The 18,689-nt window shown below is 51.7% G+C and overlaps 1 protein-coding gene across 1 annotated transcript; it reads left to right on the top strand.

Moving 5' to 3' along the window:
- The first annotated feature begins 1,988 nt into the window (after positions 1-1,988).
- SLC16A6 (solute carrier family 16 member 6) lies at positions 1,989-10,281 on the top strand. The gene is made up of 6 exons (XM_032706430.1): positions 1,989-2,123; positions 4,168-4,409; positions 5,000-5,143; positions 5,887-6,015; positions 6,986-7,807; positions 8,423-10,281. The coding sequence occupies exons 2-6, from the start codon at positions 4,175-4,177 to the stop codon at positions 8,677-8,679; spliced, it is 1,587 nt and encodes a 528-aa protein (XP_032562321.1). The 5' UTR covers positions 1,989-2,123; positions 4,168-4,174; the 3' UTR covers positions 8,680-10,281.
- Positions 10,282-18,689: the final 8,408 nt, after the last annotated feature.

Raw genomic sequence — 18,689 nt, 5'->3', positions numbered from 1 at the left:
AAATTTAGAGGACTTAAGCACTCATTGCTTTAGTTCCATCCCTCTTTGCCAAGCACTGCTGGGCACAGGGAGAAACCCTGCCCTGTGCTCTCCGTGCCAGATGTTAGGCTGGATGTCAGGGAAAGGTTCTTCCCCCAGAGGGTGGTTGGGCACTGACCAGGCTCCCCAGGGCAGTGGGCATGACCCCAAGGCTGCCAGAGCTCCAGGAGGGTTTGGACAACGCTCTCAGGGACAGGGTGGGATTGTTGGGGTGTCCTGTGCAGGGCCAGGGGTTGGATTCCATGATCTTTGTGAGTCCCTTGCAACTCAGGATAGTCTGTGATTAGGGACTGAACCTCTGCTCCCTTTCCCATCCATGGAGGTGGTGACTCGGTCTCTCCTGCTTCCAGTTTGACTCACAAATCCCTACTTTTTAAGCTCCCTACATAAGGGAGATGTTCTCCCCTAAAAATACAACGAAAGGAGATGGTTCCCCTTAAAAATGCAACTGAGGGAAATGTTTCTCCCCGAAAATGCAACTAAGGAAGACACTTTCCCCTAAAAAAGTCAATCAGAGGAGATATCTTTCCCTAAAAAAATGCAACTAAGGAAGATGCTTTCCCCTAAAAATTCAAGCGAGGGAGATGCTTTCCCCTAAAAGTACAGCCAAGGAAGATGTTTTCTCCTAAAAACACAACAAAAGGAGGTGTTTTCCCTTAAAAATGCAACTAAAGAACATGTTTTTCCCTAAAAATACAACTAAAGGAGATGGTTTCCTCTAAAAGATGCAATTAAAGGACATGTTTTCTCCTAAAAGTGCAACTAACTGAGACGGTTTCCCCTAAAAATTCAACCCAGGGAAATGTCTTTCCCTAAAAGTACAACTAAGGGAGATGTTTTCCTTTAAAAAATGCAACTAAAGAACATGTTTTTCCCTAAAAATGCAACTAAAGGAGATGGTTTCCTCTAAAAAAAATGCAATTAAAGGACATGTTTTCTCCTTGAAAAAATGCAACTAACGGAGATGGTTTCCCCCTAAAAATTCAACACAGGGAGATGTTTTTTCCCTAAAAATCCAACCAAGGTAGACCTTTTTCCCTAAAAACTCAACCCAGGGAGTCCTTTTTCCCCTAAAAATTCAACCAAGGGAGATGCCTTTCTCTAAACATTCAACCCAGGGAGTCCTTTTTCCCTAAAAATTCAATCAAGGGTGATGTTTTCTCCTAAAAGTATAGCTAAGGGAGATGGTTTCCCCTAAAAAATTCAACCCAGGGAGATGGTTTCCCCTAAAAAATTCAACCAAGGGAGATGTTCTCCCTCAAAAATGCAACTAAAGAACACATTTTTCCCTAAAAATACAACTGAAGGCGACTGGTTTCCCCTAAAAATTCAACCAAGGGAGTTGATTTCCCCTAAAAGTACAACTAAGGGAGGTGGTTTCCCCTAAAAAATTCAACCCAGGGAGACGTTTTCACCTAAAAATGCAACGAAGGGAAACGTTTTCCCTAAAAACACAGCTAAGGGACATGTTCCCTCTAAAAACGCAACGAAGGGAGACGTTTCCCCTAAAAACACAACTGAAGGACGTGTTTCCCCTACAAACGCATCCTGCGCTGCACCCAAAGGGGACAAGGACACTCTGGTACCCTCAGGGCGGGGGTACTTCCACATGTGCTCTCCCCCACCCGCATCCCCATCCGCGAGGATGCTCCAGCGGCGCATCCCGGGCACCCGCTCGGGCACCTGCTGCCCGCGGGGCGCGGGTCCCTGCGGCAGGTGCGGGGCTGGCTGGGGGATCTCTCTCTGTCTCTCTGTGCCTCTCTCCCTCTCTCTGGGTCCCTGGAGGAGCGGGGGGAGCCGCTCCCGCCGCCTGCACCGCCCCTCCCCGCACACGCGGTGCCGCCGCTGGGGCGAGCCGGGCCCGGCGCCGCGCACATGGGCGCTGCGGAGCCGCCGGCGGAGACCGGCTCCAGCCGGTATATAAGGGCTGGGAGCGAGCACCGAGCAGCAGCAGCAGCCGCCGCCGCGGGCAGCGGGAGCAGCAGCGGCCGGCGGGGCAGCGGGGGCCGCCTCCTCGCCGAGGGTCGCCCGCCCGCTCGCCCTCCCCGGGCCATGGGCAGCCCCTGACCCCGCCGCAGCACCGGGTGAGTGGGGCTCCCTCCTTCCCTCCCTCCCGCGGGAGCGGGGTGGGGGGAGGGCTTTGTTTCTCTCTCTCTCTCTTTTTTTTTTTTTTTTTTTAATCCCCCCCCCCCCTTTCTCATTTTCGGCCTCTTTTAAACATTATTCCCCTCTCCCCTCGCCCGCATCCCTGTATTTTTAGCCCGCGGCCCCGGCGATGCAGGAATCAGGGCTGAAATGTTGGGAAAGTGATGCAGGGAAGGGGGGGCCACGCCGGGCCCCTGCGCGCTCCGGCTTCTTAATTTTCAGCTATTTTTCCCCCTCCATCGCCATTTATTTTAATCTTTAAACGTACAAAACACACGCCCCAGGTTTGCGGTTTCGGGGTTGTTTTTTCTTCCTTTCCTTTCCTTCCCCCCCCCCTCCTTTCTGTTCCTAAGCGTGCTTCCTCCTAAACCTACTCTCCCCCAATTCCTCGTGCGGTGACACAGAAATTCACGGCAGCCCCGTCCCCCTTCTCGGGGGTCTCCGGGCACTTCCCACAAAACTTCGGGCCGCCGCCGGGGGTCCCGCCCGTGCCCCTCGCCCCGGCGCGGGGCTGCAGCAGAGCAGCACCGCAGGGATGCAGGAGCCCACGCCTCGCTGCATCCCTGGGAGAAAGGATCCCACGGGAGCCGCGCACCCGCCATGCAGCACCGCACGGGGTGTCTGCGGGCTGCGGGGACCCCCCTGCCCCGCTCAGGGACCCCTCGCGTGGGCTCCCACCCCCGCCGAGCTCCCGGTGGGCGCCGGTGTCTCGCACTCGCCTGGTCCGCCGAGAGAAGTTGCCCGGGCGGGGGGTGCTGGGGCGGCGTGGCCGGAGCCGCTCGGGCTCCGTGCGCCGAGAACGCGGTGCCGAGGAGATCTGAGCAGAAAATGGAGGAGGGAAATGCCTGGTGGCTGCCGGGGCCGGCGGCGCGGGGGGAGAACGCGCAAAGAGCCGCCGGGTCCGCGCGGTGCCCGGGGCAGCCCCCGGGCGGGACCCCCGCGGACACCCCTCGGTCCCTGCCCTGGGGTGGCTGCTCGGAGCCAGCGCTGGGGCGTGACCCCGGCACTGCCGTGTCCCCCCCACGCAGGTGACACGGTGACACTGGCACTCCCCGCACGGGTGTGGCAGCGACCCCGGCACGGTGACCGTGGCACTGTCCCCCTCCCTGGGCAGGTGTAGCAGTGACCCCAGGACTGTGACCCTGGCGCTGTTCCCCCCCCCCCCCATGCAGGCATGGCACTGACCCTGGCACTGTCCCCGTGCAGAGTTGTGGCAGTGCTGGAGTTCCACAAGGAGCTCCGTGCGGGACAAAAGCTGCCCCTGCACACCCACAGCCCCTGGTGACACGGAGAAGGGCTGAAGAGACCCCCCTGTCATATGGGGTGATCCCCTCCAGCCCCCAGTGCCCTGGGGGGTGTAAGTGGCCCCAAGGGCTGCAGGGGAGCTGGTGGCAGCAGGGGATTGTCCCCATCCCCTGTTTTGAGGTGTGGGCAGCCCTGAGCTGCCACTTTGGGGGCAGACAAGCTCCCCAGGCGTTCCTGTCATCCCGGAGCCAGCGGCTGCGGGATTCTGGACACCACAACATGTGACAGTGGGTTCTGTCACTGACTGATCCTGCGGCAAATGGGTGTCACCGAGGTGTCACCGGGCAGGCAGGGGGTGCAGGGGGGAGGACGGGTGCCTCGGGGGGTTCCTGCAGCTCCACCAGCCCACGCTGGGTTCTGCAGTGGATCTTTCACGAACTGCACCCACCCACCCCCTCACACCGACAGACAGATGACAGCTCCCGGGCTTGGCTGCTGGGAACAGCCTGCCCGAGTGCTGAGCTGAGAGTTTGTGGTCCTGGGCTCGCAGGGCACCATCAGGGAGGAGCCCGTGGGGTGACAGAGGCAGAAATATCAGCCCAGCTCCTCTATTTAATCCCTCAGCAGCACAGGGACTGGCTCGTGGTGCCTTCAGGAATGCTGCAGCTCCTAGACTGTGCCTCTTTCAGCAAAATTCAGCTTAAACTCATGCCTGGCTCCCTGTCCCCTCTTTTCCAGGTCCAAAATGACGGTCAAAGCTGTAAAAATGCCGTGCACCTCTGCAAACGTTTATACTAAAGTGCCTGACGGAGGATGGGGCTGGACAGTTGCTTTTGCATTCTTTGTTGTGGAAGCCCTGACATACGGCATCATAAAATCATTTGGAGTCTTCTTCAATGACCTGATGGAAAGCTTTGACGAAACCAACAGCAGGATATCATGGATAATATCCATATGTGTGTTTGTGCAGACCTTCACAGGTAAGAGGAGTCAGGTGCAAGGGGCAGCCGTGCTGCTGACTCAGCAAACAAGGACCTGGCACCTGTGATTTTTGTGCCTCCACTATAAATTAAATAACAGCCATAAAGCTCAGAGGCTGCACAAAATGCTAAGAAATGTCTGTCTCACCCTTTGAGCCTTGATTCATGTCCTTGCATGGTGCAGGGACATGGTGCAGGGACATGGTCCACGTCACTGGCCTTGGCCCGGCTGTTCAGGTCTCGCCAGCAAAGGGCAAAAACCGGAGTTTTGAAACCAAACTCTGCAGTGAAAAGGATTAGAAGCAGCTGGAGCCTTGCTGAAATCCTCTGGTGTCTGGGGATGTGGCTGCAGGTTTGTCCCAGGCTCCCACGCACTCGTCTTTAAGTCTCTTGTGATGATTTTTTTAGCACGTCCTAAGTGCCACAAGAGCTGTGCAGTGCCCCAAGGATGGCCCCGGGGTGACACGGTGCTGTGCAGGGAGGTGGTACAACAGGGGGACCCGGGCAGGAGTATGAGAAGAGCCTCTGGAGGAGACGTGGCTGGTGAAGCTGCTGTGTTGGGTGTTGACCAGGGCTCTCTCCCTCCCCAGCTCCTCTGTCGACGGTGCTCAGCAACCGCTTCGGTCACCGCTTGGTGGTGATGGCCGGGGGGCTGCTCATCAGCACCGGGATGGTCATCGCCGCCTTCGCCCGCTCTGTCGTGGACATGTATGTCACCATCGGCGTCATCTCCGGTGAGTCATCCTCTGCTCTACCTGCCCAGCGCTCCCCGTGCTCTCCCGCAGCTTCCCGCAAACCACGGGGGTTTTGCCCCCTGTGACAGGGGGAGTGCTTAACGCTGCTGCCCCTCCGGAGCTGACCTCGCCCTCCTGGGAGGGAGGTTAAGCTGGGCTCTGGGCTTGGCTTTCTACCCTCTCACCCTGGGGACCACCCTGGGACGTGGTCCTGTGCTCGTGCAGCCGCACTGAACGCTTCTCATGGACTGGGGTCGCTGGGGAGACCAAACTGCTCATGGGGTCAGATCCTCTTAACCTCTGCCTCTGTTTCTTTTTTTTTCTTTTCCTGATACTTTTCTCCCCTCTCCAGCCTGGTCTGGGTGTCCTGCTCCCATCTGTGTCCAGGAGCTTGCCTTGCTTAGGGGAGCAGTTGCTACAGCCTCAAACTCTTTAGGCAGATGAGGTCCTGAAAGTGGACCCCCTTGCCTGCTTTGTAGCAGAAGGCGTTATCTGGCAGGTTTGGGAGGCTGGGTCTCTTGGGCTTTTACTCTCCTCTTTTCTTTTTCTTTCCTCCCCCCTCCAATTTACGAAAAAAATAACATTCTGGTTTCCTCAATGATTTTCTTCCAGGGTGACTTGCTGAGTTGGCCGAAATGATACTGTGTAATCACCCACCGGGAAAGCCGACTTAAGGTGTTCTTGCATCGGTGTTTCCCCCTCCTTTACTTGTTGTTATGGCAATTTTTGGCATTTATTCACAGGCCTTGGATACTGCCTCTCCTTCCTCCCGACTGTCACCATTTTATCACAGTATTTTGACAAAAGGCGCTCGCTGGTCACAGCAGTGGCATCTACAGGGGAATGTTTCGCCGTCTTCTCCTTCGCACCAGGTACAGTTGCCCACGTGCTGGGAGTTCACATGTGCACACCTAAAGCTCAGCACTGCTCCCCTCTCCTTTTCCCAAGCGAATGGGAGCCAGAGGGGACCGAGGGAGTTGGTGCCCGGGGACCTGCTAAAGCCCACGGGTTGTTGCTCACGTGCCCATGGCACTCGTGCCCTGCAGGCAGGGTGACAAATAATCCTGGAGCCGGGTCTAACACTGCCTCTAACACTGCCCGAGCCGTCCCCAGCGGGATCTGCCAGCGCAGGACATGCCTGGCTGATACACAGCCCGATGGGCTCCCTATATAGATCTGGCAGGCTAAAAATAAGACAGAGAAACTTCAGCTATTTAAAACACACACAGTGCACACATAACTGCCCCTAAAGGTTAGTGGGCTTGTGCTTAGCACGGGCTGCCGAGCTGCTCCAGCCTCTTGGGGACCTGTCCCCAGGCAGCACGTCGCTGTCCCCGCCTGTCCTTGGCTGCTCAGGTGGTCCTGCTGTGCATGTGTGCTTTCAGCTAATCCCCAGTGCAAAGCTGCTTTGGTTGCACGTGAAGGCTGGTAATTCAGCAGTGACATGCACCTCTGAGTAGGGCTCAGGGACTTCCTCTGGTGGCTGGTTTCAGGGTGGGGTCAGCTGAGAGAGGAAACTCGAGTGTTGAGTTTGCGCTCCTTCACTCCAAATAACACCCCCTTCACCCCCAAATTCAGAAGGGGCTGCCTAGAGGGTGGCTTCTGCTAGCCAGGTGGTAAACACAGCTTCTAGCTTTTGTCTGCCGCAGCTGAGGGGAGGAAGGTGGGTGCCAGACCCCTGAGCAAGAGGGACCCCCTACTCAGCCTTTTCAGAGCCAAGGTGCCTGGAACCCTCCAGTGGTAAAACTCGAGTGACTTTCCCCTGCTGTAAATTCAACTCCTTGGTGTAACTGCAGGCTTTCCTAGTTACACTGTCTTCTTCCTCTTGCCCTCTTCCCTCAGCAATCACAGCTCTGAAGGAGCAGATTGGCTGGAGATACAGCCTGCTTTCTGTCGGGGTGCTGCAGCTTGGCATCACCGTCTGCGGATCGCTGCTGCGACCCATCATCATCAAAGAGCAAGAAGAAGTGAAAGCACAACCTCCAGAAGAGTCCACCGAGACAAAGTACATGCTTGAAAATGAGCAAACATGCACCTCAATAGAGTCCATAGACTCAGGAGTCGATATAACTACCTCACCCAGCAATGTGCCTGGAAAAACCAAAGCAGAGCCGAAAAGTGAAGAACCAAAGCAACACGGACAGATTCCCGTTGAAAATAACAGCACCCCTCCAGAACCAAAAACCAAACTACTGGACTTCTCTGTGATGAGAGACTATAGCTTTATCTGTTATGCATTCTTTGGCCTGTTTGCAACCCTGGGCTTCTTCGCTCCCTCCCTCTACATCATCCCCCTGAGTCTCAGCCTGGGCATCGGCAAGGACCACTCGGCGTACATCCTGTCGGCCATGGCCATCGCCGAGGTCTTCGGGAGGATTTTTGCTGGCTGGGTCCTCAACAAGAAACCCATCCGCAAGATCTACATCGAACTCATCTGTGTCATCCTGCTGTCTGTAGCACTGTTTGCCTTCCCTTTTGCCTCCGAGTTCTGGGGCTTGATGACATGTAGCATTTATTTTGGGTTCATGCTCGGCACGGTGGCGGGCACACATATTCCCCTCCTGGCAGAAGACGATGTGGTTGGCATTGAAAAGATGTCTTCTGCAGCTGGAGTCTACGTCTTCATTCAAAGCTTAGCTGGGTTGGCTGGACCACCCATTGCAGGTAACTCTCAAACTTTCATCTTAATTTGTTTTTTGAAATGTTTGACAGCTGTTGGTGCTGATCTCTGCCTAGAAAGGGTTCTGGCAGCGCTAATCACAGCACTATCCTGGGAGCCCTGCAACTACTATTAGGGACTCTGGGAGCCAGAAGACTGCTGCAATGCAGCTCTGCAGAGTCCCACGGATGAGGCAGTCTCCACTGAGGAACCTCAGAGGGAAGGGAAATACTGCAGTGCTGCCCTGATCCTGTTAGAAACCCAAACCTGGCATCACTTCAGGCTCTAGCGACCAGCAGAGGCGAATCCCTCTCGCTGTGCCTGTGTCTGTGCCACACACTGCAGAGAGGGGAAGTCTCTATCAGAACAAACAGATGCTTGATGCATCTTGGGCTTAGAGTCCCTGCGGTGCCCAGAGGCTTCTGACTTGCCTGAAGATGACACCACGTACCCCTGAACACAGTGGGTTTACTTTTTTAAAGTGGCATCTGTTTATCATCGAGTTCTGCCTGCAGATAAAGCGATGCAGAGGCACCGGGATTAAAAATCTGCAGGAAGGACGGCTGGGCAGGGGAGAGGGGGAGTTGGCTGGGTCTAACTGCTGTGATTGTTTTTTGTAGGTGTCTTAGTGGATACGACAAAGAACTATAGCTCAGCCTTCTACTCCTGTGCTGCTGGCATGGTCCTGGGGGCCGTGTTTCTGGCCCTGGTGAGGCCGTGCAAGACTGGGCTGTGCCGCCGCCGCCACCACCACCAGCAGCAGCAGCAGGTGGAGGAGAGCCCACCAGGGCCCCCACCAGAATTACCAGATGACTTTATAGACATGGATATTGGAAAAGCAGAAAATTCAGGAAAAGGCTCTGACAGCGTGGTATAAAAAAAAAACAAAACAAACAAACCCTGTTCCTTTCTCCATCTAATGTACTCGGCGTAAGGCTGGGGAAAATGTCAGCTCTGCTCCACGTTTTAAAACTACATTCTAAAGGGAATGTGAAATTTTAAATGTGAACAGTTGCTACCAACAACTTTTTTTTTGGTTTTTTTTGTTAAATATTAGACAGAACTTTTTTAACCAACAATGGAAAGCTCCATAGAAAATACGGATAGCCACGTAAAAATAACTCCTGTCTAGCATGAAGATGCGATGCACACTCTTGCTTTCCTGATAACAAGCATAGGTAAAGGTTCAACTGATCCCATAAATACTGACAACAGCAACAGCAGAAGCAGCCTCTGACTGTCACCCATCCCCTACCACAAATTCCACACAGACAAGAAACCGATGATACGAACTGGAGACAAGCATTTCATACACCACCAGTAGCCAACTGAATCTTCTTCTGGAGGGATACAGACTCATGTTTTAGCTTTGAGGAGGAGGCTAGGCTAGATGGCTGACACTTAGAAACCATTGCTAATGATCTTAACTTGAATGTCACAAATGCTGGGAAATCAAAGGCTCCGTGTGTCTTTATGGCCAGTTTTTACTGCACGTATTTTCCCGAGATCATTTTTCTTCTCCTGATTGGGATCCCTAGAACTGTTTTCTATTGATAGTCAGATCTGATGTACTGTTTCTAATTTAACTAGTATTTATTAATTTATTCTGAGATTGTTAAAGGAGGTTAGCTTAAATAACTGGAGAGGAAAAATGATCTTCTGCATAACGGAAAGCTGTCTTTACATCATTCTCTTCAATGCCTATCTTGTATTGCTTGTGAAATTGTTGGGGAAATTACTCTTACAGCATAAAGTGTAGCTGTTTTTAATAGGTAAGTCTTAAGTAACCCAGTTATTTAAAAAGGAAAAAAAAAAAAATAAACTACAGATCCAGCATCTCTTTCCACGGAAAAAGGCTCAGCAGGTGCTGATGGACGTGGCACCACTGCAGAACCAGCCCACCCCGCAGGGAGGATTTGGCCCAGTGTGTCTTAATGTACCCAAAACCCTCGCTCACAGGTGCACCAGGAAACCTCTGCCTCATCCCCCATGGAATGTGGGACCCCCCACATCACCCAGCCCCTCACTCCCCACATCTGTGGGGTCACGGGGCAGCCGGGCTGAGCTGCACCCCCTTCCCCAGCTCTCCCTGCTCCCCCAAAAGGCAGCAAGAGGCTTTTCTTTTTTTTTTTTTTGCTGCTGACATCAGTGAGAAGTGAAGTGGAGCCTATACACCTCGATGGCACGAAGGGAACGACAAAAGACAACGGAGGAGCTGTTCATTTAGTCTTAACAGGAGAGATTCCTGCTCACAGTGACACGAGCTTGCTTACCCCACCTATATGCATCTTCTCGCCTCTAGGCAACTCAGGGGGACAAATCAAACAAGTCTGTTTCGGTTTGGAAGGAAAGCCAAACCACCATTTCTGTGTATTTCAAGTGGAAGTGGCATCATCCATTAACTGCTACGCTGACCTGTCTGTGTTTTACCAGCCATAAGAAATGTGGGACAATCTGTGTAAAAAAGTAAAAAACAAAACAAAACAAAAAAAAAAAAAAAAGAGAACAACCTCTTTTTGGGAAGGTGCTTGGTTTTTTTCTGTCTTAGATGTCCGGGAAAAAAAAAAAAAAAAAGGAAAAAAAAAGAGGAAAAAGAAAAAAAAAAAAAATGAAGAGAAACAGGCACTCTTGCAAGTGGCTGGAGCAATTCATCCTCACTGCCCGAGACCCGCGGTCTCGCGTCCTTCCTCTGCCTCAGCACTTTATCACGGCCAGCAGAACCTCGCTGCGTTGCACCCAGGACTGGAAGACCCCCCCCTTACAGAGAACTAAGAGTTGTGTGAAAAATCAGTGATTAACGAACAAATAACCACGTCGCGTTAAAAGATGTGCTTTTTTTTTTTTTTTTTTAATTTATTGTTTTAATTTATGATACTTCAAGCGTTTTGGTAAACGTTCTGTAGCCTGTAATTGTAAGGTTATTGAAGTCTTTGTGACACGAGACCTCACTACAGCACTTTGCTATTCCAACTGCTTGGAAGTGGAAATAAGGCCTCCAGGTTTTGCGTGTGTGTGGAAGCTCCCTGTTCTGCAGATTTGCGAGGTTCTACTGTAACTTAGGTTTGGTTGTTTTGTTTTTTTGTTTTTTACAACATTTTCCAATACAGATCAAATAATATGTATGTCACTGACCTCACAGTCCATTTCTGTTCCTGTCTGTGTAGCAGCACGAGCAGGGGAGCGAGTGATGAGTATGTGTGTGTGCGGGCGCAGCAGACCCACAAGCAGGATTTACTGATTTGTTTGTAACGTACCCAGTGGACTCTGGAAATACTCTAAACACTGAGACTTGCAATAAACTTTTTCTTTTTTTTTTTCCTGGGTTTTTTTTTTCCCCTTTCCTTTTTTTTTTTTTTCTTTTTAAATAATAAACACGGCGAAGAAACTTTCCTCCTCTCCCTCTTCTCCATCCCTGGGGTGTCCCAAAGCCTTCTCCCTGCGGGTTTGTTGCGGGATCAAGCCCGTTGCATCCCCTCCCAAAGTGCTCTCCCAGCGTGGCTGTCACAATGCCACTTCTCCAGCCTGAAGTGGCTGTGCTTTCCCTGCACATTGGGCAATCCGAGTTCTTTAAATGAGCTGCCTGGAAGCTGTGGATTAGCGCTGACCTCAAGGGTGCTCTTGTAAACTCTTACCCGGGGAGCCCTGATTAGAGGGAGCCTTTTCTTCTCCTGAGTGGTGCCTGAATTGGTGGCACTTAGGAACATTACCCTCGTGCCTTCAAGAAGCACGCAATCATGTAATTATTTTATCATCTCTGAATTGCTGAATACTTTCCCCATGCCGGGCTAAGCAACTTGTGTATCAGAAAAATCTACTTAAAAAAAAAAAAAAAAAGCCACTAAATAGCAGAACAGTCGCACTAAGGAGCAATTTTCTGTCCCTCAAACCTAATTTCTTTTTACGCCAGAAAGAGACGCCCTTCCCCGCTTACCCTGCGACTCCCAACATCACCAAACCCTCCAAGGAGTAACTGCCACGGCCCAAATCTCACTGCATGCATTAGATTTGCAAATGAACTACTTGCTGAAGGAATCATCACAGCCGCTGATGTGTGTTAAGTACAATCTGTTTTCGTTCTGGTTGCAAAAGTCCTAGAACAGAGGTGATCCCTGCATGCAAGCAGGGCAGACTCCAGCACAAATACCAAAGTCTCGGGAAGCTAATCTGTCCAAATTTGACTCTGACTCAACTGCAGCAGTGAACAAACATCATTTGCAACAGTTTCCTCAAAAACAACCCCCTCAAAAAAAGGCGTTACAAAGGCTGCACACAGTTCACATAAATAAAAGCAACATTTAACCGTAGCACTATCAGATGTCTCTGCCTGCACAAAAGATTTTAGAGTAGTTTTTCCCACCTGGTTTATATTAATTGCCCGTGACCTTCTCTGTTATCCTGGTACAAAGGCATTAAGGCCAGAACAAAATAGGATAAGAACATATTTATTCAGTAGCACTGCATGTCTACTTTGTACCACGGTAAATAAGAGGGGAATGTGAGGCAGGACTTGCTTCAGCAGTCCTTGCTATTCCTCTCCAAAAGGGTTGTATAAACTCCTGCAGTCAATGAGGACAGTGCCAGCCAAATGTAAATAGAGGAAATTACACAAGGTCAGCCTGGGGGAGGCCAGAAGCCCTCAGACCGTTGGTATCTGTCCTTTCTAAAGCAGAAAGGAAGCTGGAAAGTGGGGGGTTGTTTGTTGGTTTGGGGTCTTTTAAAAAAAAAAAAAAAAAAACACCACCCCCAAAAAATCAACCAAAAGACAAACCCACTTTTTCCATTTGAAATTAAAAGGAAGGGGAACCTCTTGTTCTTTTTGCACTTATTTTAGCTAAGTTGACACCGGGTTCTTAAGGGGACAAATGAATCTTTAAAAATAGCTCAACTAGTTCTGGAAAGAAAGCAAAGTAGGTGCTTACAAAACAGCCTGAATGTTATAACGCGTCCCTTCAGATGTTACTTGTTACCATCTGAGATCATCGTGTTCCAGCTGCCTGTAGTAAACATGACCTGAATTCTCACAGTGATGCAAGCCCAGCAGCAGCCACCCCGTCCTTCCTTCCTCTTCAAAGCTCATCCTAAAGATGCTTCACAGGTTGGGTTTAGGGGAACATCCCTTTAACTTCTGGCTTGGTTTGAGGGCTGGGGGAGCAAGCGCTGCTGCCCAGAGGGATTGTGTTACACGTGATGTCCACATCAAAAGACAGGACCCTTCAGGAAGAAATTCAGGTGGAATTTCTTCATGGAAAGGGTGGTCAGGCATTGGAAGGGGCTGCCCAGGGAGATGGGGGAGTCACCATCCCTGGAGGTGTCCAAGGAATGACTGACTGGACATGGCACTCAGTGCTCTGGTTTAATTGACATGGTGGTGTTTGGTCAAAGACTTGATGAACTTGGAGGTCTTTTCCAACCCTGGTGATTGTATTCTGTGATTCCATGACCCCTGGTTCCCACTGGGACCCTGCACCAGACACACACAGGAGAGGCTCCTGGGCATTCCAAGCTGCTGTTGGTTCCCAAAACCGGTTTGCAGCTGTGATGCCCCTGTGCTTCCCACCGATCCAGGCCTCCTCTGAGCATCCTGGCAGCAAACCACGCAGTCTCCCCCTCCCCACTTTCATTCCCACGGACTTCTACTTGCAGGATCTGCAAATCTGCGGCCGCACCAGCATAAAGCTCACTCTGCAAATTGCAGTAAGTCATCTAATAAATCAAATGCAATCCCCCCCTCCCTCCCTTCCTACTGCAGTCGACGAGCTCCAGTTACAACAATTTGTGGTAAAATATTACTCACCAGCACTTTGGCCCGTGCGAGGCAGCTCTGCCTCGGTACAGACAGCCCCTAAATCACAGCTTTGTCACAGAAGCCACAAGCATAACCAAAAGACTTATTACACGCAGACACTCCGAGGAGAAGGCCAAGGAGACAATAGTTCCCTTCGCTTCCTTTTGTCAGAGCTTTCATTAATGTCGTGAACGTCTTTTTTTCTGCTTTGTCCGCTGCTGGGTGCTTGCCACGCTCAGCCTGGCACAGGAGCAGCCCAAACCAGCCCCAAGGAGCCTGAGAGATGGCAAACCAGGGTGCTGAGCATCACCCTGTGCTCCTGCTCTCCCAGCAGGGCTGGTACCCCCAGTCCTGCCCCTCTGCTCTCCTGATTCCCTTTAATCTCCAGCAGTTTGCCCATGTGCTACGGGAAGTTATGAAAATCAGGCGGTTTTAGTACTTCAAGGCTTTTGCCTTTTGCTGTGATGTGGCTGATAGTTTGTTTTTTTCCACATGTTGCAAAATGAGACAAAGACCCAAAATCACCAGTGAAGAGCAAAGGCCATTTTTGTGATTATACCTGGGGTTGGAGGATGGCAGGAGACAGGCACGAGGGGGGCACAGGGCAGCACCAGCACTGCCAGGGGGGGCTTTCCATTCCCACTGCTGCCCATGCACAGTAACAGAGGGATGTTCCTGCCTACACTGAGCACCCTCCTAAAATCCTGCTGAGCACCCTTCCAACCACCACCCTGGGATTGAGGGAGCAGGGTCAGCTCCCCTTGTCCTGTCCTAAGCCCCTCACTCCACCTCCCAGCCATGATGAGAGGGAAGGTTTCCCTCAGTTGGTATAAACTGTAAATTAATGAGTAAATAATGCAGTGACAGATGAAGATAGGTCTGATTCTGACACCACCACTCACACAAACCTGCCACTGGAGCCTTTTATCTGCTCCAGGCACAGCCCTTGGCCAGAGCCACCCAAACCCTTCCCCTCACAGGTTCTCAATCTCCCTTCCTTTGCCAGCAGTGACTACCCCATGGCTGTGTGTCCCAGCTGGAGCACAGCAGTGACTTGGGGACACCACGACACACGAGGCCACTCCTGCTCCAGATGCTGCATCCACAGGCAGGAGCTGGCACAGCAACTGCTATCCTTCCACATTCCCACACTGCATCCTCCTGGAGAACCAGGAGTGAAAGCAGGTTCTGGTTTGCACAGAGAGGAGGGAGGAGCAGAGCAAGGTGCCCTCCACATCCTGGCACCAGAAGCCAGGTTCGCTGTGGGATGGGATGAATCCCTGTGGATGCAGGACAGGATGTTCCTCTGCTGCTCCTCTGAAAGCAGCACTTCTGGCACAAAGGAGCCTTTGCCCAACACTGCAACGTGCACACCAGGAAAATGAAAACTGGAAACGTGGAGCAACAGCTTGGAGCTGAACCCCAGAAAAGCCGGCTCCTTCCCACACACTGCCAGGCTCCCTGCCTGCCCTGAAATCACTCCCTTCCCCTTCTCCTGCTGCAGCCCCAGGGCCCTGGTGTGAGCCTCAGGTTCACTGTACCCAAAACTGGCCCCAAACACCCCGTGGCAGTATCTCCCTCACACACATCCCCGGGCTGCAGCCACAACACTTATCAGCCCCAGCCAGGCACAGCCCTGCCCTGTGCCAGGGCACCCCTGGGCTATCAGGGGCCACAGACCTCCTGCCCCACCACGGGGCACTCAGGGGATACTGGGGGCCCTGCTGGACTGGGCTCCTGCCAACTGGTCCCACTGTCATCCCCTGTGGGTGAGAGTGGGGACACAGGGAATGTCCCACCCCACCCACTCAGTGCCACTGGAGGGGTCTGATCCCAGCCCCCAGTGAGCCCTGGCACAGCACTCAGGCAGCCCTTCCCTGCTGCTCACAAACACAACCCTTTTCTGCTCAACAGCAGCTGCTCATAACCCAGCGAGGGGCTTTGCTCTGCCCACACAGAAACCCCTCCCAAAATCCCCCAACCACACTTTCAGAAAGTCTCATGTCCTCAGAGAACTGCTGGCCCTGCACAGCTCCCCCTCCTCAGTCACTCAGTAGTTTCCCATCCAGAAAAAATACACATTAAACAAGCTGTACCTTGGAAGGAGTCTGCAGGCACAGGATTTTCTCTGTTTCTTCTCCTCCTGCCTCGCTGGTGAGGGGTCAGAGCCCTTCACAGCTTTGGCCAATATCACAATCACAAAGGAACCAGCAGGTGAACCCACTGCCCCATCAGCACTCCCAGCAAACCCTGGTGCAAACAATCACCCAAACTGTTAAACACAAAACCACCTTGGAGCTTCAGTTCATCCAGTGTTTTCATCGAGACAACCCCGGGTCTGCACTGCCAGTGTCACATCTCAAAGGTTTTTATTCAGCCTCCTTTGCGCAGCTTTCAGTGAGTCAAGAGTTTCAACCTTCAAGGACAAGGCACTGCCCCTGCAGCCCGACCCACCTGTGGAGTTTTCTGTGGTTAAAAGCACTTTCAGCACAGCAGAGAGGCCAAACTGGTCGGTGTGGAAAGTGGAAACTGGACATAAACTTCAGAACTATGTCAAATTCAATTTTATAGAGCAAGGAAACAGTAGAAATAAATATTAAAACACAGAAGCGATTCTATTTCAAAAGAGTAATTTTTTTTAATGTATACAGATACACTCTGGCGTGGGCTTTTAGCAGCAGATAATTCACATGCTTTAGAGAATTTAATTGCTTGCAGTGTGTAAGGGCAGGAAGGGAGAACAAAAGCAGATCTGTGAAGCAGAGAGGAAAAATTAGTCCTGAAAATTGTGCACAGTGGGAAACTTTCCCCTGTCAGCCCAATTTGGGGCCCAGGTACAGGGGAGCCCATTTGCCAGCACAGAGCAGGAAGTGTCCTACCTGGATGAGGTAAAGAACGGAAATCTACCCAAGCCCTGCTTACAGCAATTACAAATAACATCCTGACACAGGAAATTAAACCTCTCACACAAAGCACCAATTAAATCTGTGAACCCGATTAGAAAAAAAAAAAAAAAGAGAGAGAAACCATGTAAATAACCTGGATTAAACTCAAGGCATCTTCTCTTAAACATCATGAGATGCCTTAGATGCAACCAGACTTGTCTCCTCTCCCTGGAGCCCACACTGTGGGCAGATCCTGGCACCTGCAGACACCCTTTTACTCCTACACAGGGACTCTCGCTCCTGCAATTTTATTATTAGTCTTATAAAACACAAAGAATTAAACTGCACCAGTCTCCTGCAGCTGTGTGGGACACTGAACACCCCAGACTCGATTTAGGAGCATTCAAGAGTGATGAAGACAAACATTCCTGGATACAGGCAGCACCAGCACAGACCAAATACTGAGCATCATGTTAGCAACCGCTGTCAGCCAAGAGATACAAACATTAGCTTTTCAGTGAAGAATTTTTAGTGTGCTGGTAGTTCCCTGTCAGACAGTAAATTTTAAAATAGTCCATAGTAAATGGCAGAAAGTAACCCTTTAAATACATGAGCTTTTCTGCATATATTATACACCCTGCTTATATACTTCAGTCCAGCAGCACCTCAGGGCATTTTAATAACCCCTTGTGGTTCTCCTCGAACACTTGTAGGGTTTTGGTGAACACATTTGGGTTCCTGCCACTGTTTCTCTATCATCTTCATGCATTCCTTGATAATAAGGTTTTCAAGACGCAACACACAAAACAAAAATGAAAGAAGAAGCTTGAAAGATTTTAATGTTGAAAGACCAAAGCAAAATCCTTCTCTCTCCTCTGTGTTCTGCTTCGTGTCTAAAAACAATATGATTAACACTGGTGAGAAAGTTTTCAACCCCCAGCCCTCTGAGCAACACAACCCCGAATATCCTGACTCTGTAACACCTGCTTCTATTTAGCAAAACAAATAAACAGTCACTAACCACGAGTGTAACTCTCTACCACTGACATTTCTTTGCATGTCTCAGACCACAGTTTCCTTTAGAAGCCCTGAACTTATGTGCTCCTACAGTTTTTTACGTCTGTAAGGTCATAGAAAGATGAGAAAAACAAGCAAAGGCTCACAGGCAGAAGCTGTGGTATCCTACAGCAACAGCTGAGACACAAACCAACACAGGGGTTGTGAAATGCATCCTACAAGGAAGTTAGAAACTGGGGCTGGCTGGTGCACTGCACGGTGGTGAAATCCAAGCTCAGGCTCCCAGGCAGTGGTGACACCAGCAGGGACCAGGCACCTACATCCACACATCCAGCCAGGCTTCCAAGGGAGCAGAGTGGCCAGAAACCTGCCCAGAGCATCCTGCTGATACCACCCTGCTGCTGGACCCCCTCGGCTCCAGGGGCCCTTGGGAATGGTGCTGCTGTTGGATTGGAGATGTGCTTCTCACAGCTGTGCCACTGGTTTCTGCAGGGCAGGGGGTGACCTTCAGCACTGCAGAGGAGGAGGAAGGAAACAGTGGGAACAGGTTGTGTGACTGCCCTGCTCTGTGCCCTGTATTTGCTGTCACACAGAGCCCGTGGCAGCCTGCAGCTTGCTGTGTCAGGAGAGGTTTAGGTTGGATCTCAGGAAAAGGTTCTTCCCCCAGAGGGTGGCTGGGCACTGACCAGGCTCCCCAGGGCAGTGGTCACGGCCCCAAGGCTGCCAGAGCTCCAGGAGGGTTTGGACAGCACTCTTGGGGACAGGGTGGGATTGTTGGAGTGTCTGTGAAGGGCCAGGGGTTGGACTTCAATGATCCCTGTGGGCCCCTTCCAACTAGGGATATTCTGTTCTATTCTATTCTACTGTAGTGTACTCTATTCTATTCTATTCCATTCCATACACAGCCTGGGCAAGGTCCAGGGACACCAGTCCTATTCCTGCAGGTGGCTGGAGCCCTACATCCCACCCTGCATCCCCTGACCGCGACCAGGACCAAACCCACGCCCGATTCCCTGAGCCAGAGAGTGATAAAGAGCCGGCGTTAGGGAAACCATTCCCACCTGCGGGCCCGCATCTCCCAGCGGGATGGGGCCGGGCTCTCTCCCCTGGCAGCGATTCAGAGCCGGAGGGTGCAGAGGGGTCATCGGGGCGGGGGGAAGGTGCCCGTGTCCACCCCCCTGTCCCCTCTTTGTCCCTCCC

Source organism: Chiroxiphia lanceolata, chromosome 19 (genome assembly GCF_009829145.1).
Source record: "Chiroxiphia lanceolata isolate bChiLan1 chromosome 19, bChiLan1.pri, whole genome shotgun sequence".
In the NCBI taxonomy this organism is placed as follows: domain Eukaryota; kingdom Metazoa; phylum Chordata; class Aves; order Passeriformes; family Pipridae; genus Chiroxiphia; species Chiroxiphia lanceolata.
Note: the sequence above shows the minus strand (reverse complement) of the source record. Positions and strands in the feature narration are given on the sequence as shown.

What these genes read in the sequence shown, in the direction of transcription:
- SLC16A6 (XM_032706430.1), top strand. Translation starts at nt 4,175, where the DNA reads ATGACGGTCAAAGCTGTAAAAATGCCGTGCACCTCTGCAAACGTTTAT. An exon ending in CACCATCGGCGTCATCTCCG is followed by an intron (nt 5,144 to 5,886) that starts GTGAGTCATCCT and finishes ATTTATTCACAG; the next exon opens with GCCTTGGATACTGCCTCTCC. An exon ending in CGTCTTCTCCTTCGCACCAG is followed by an intron (nt 6,016 to 6,985) that starts GTACAGTTGCCC and finishes CTCTTCCCTCAG; the next exon opens with CAATCACAGCTCTGAAGGAG.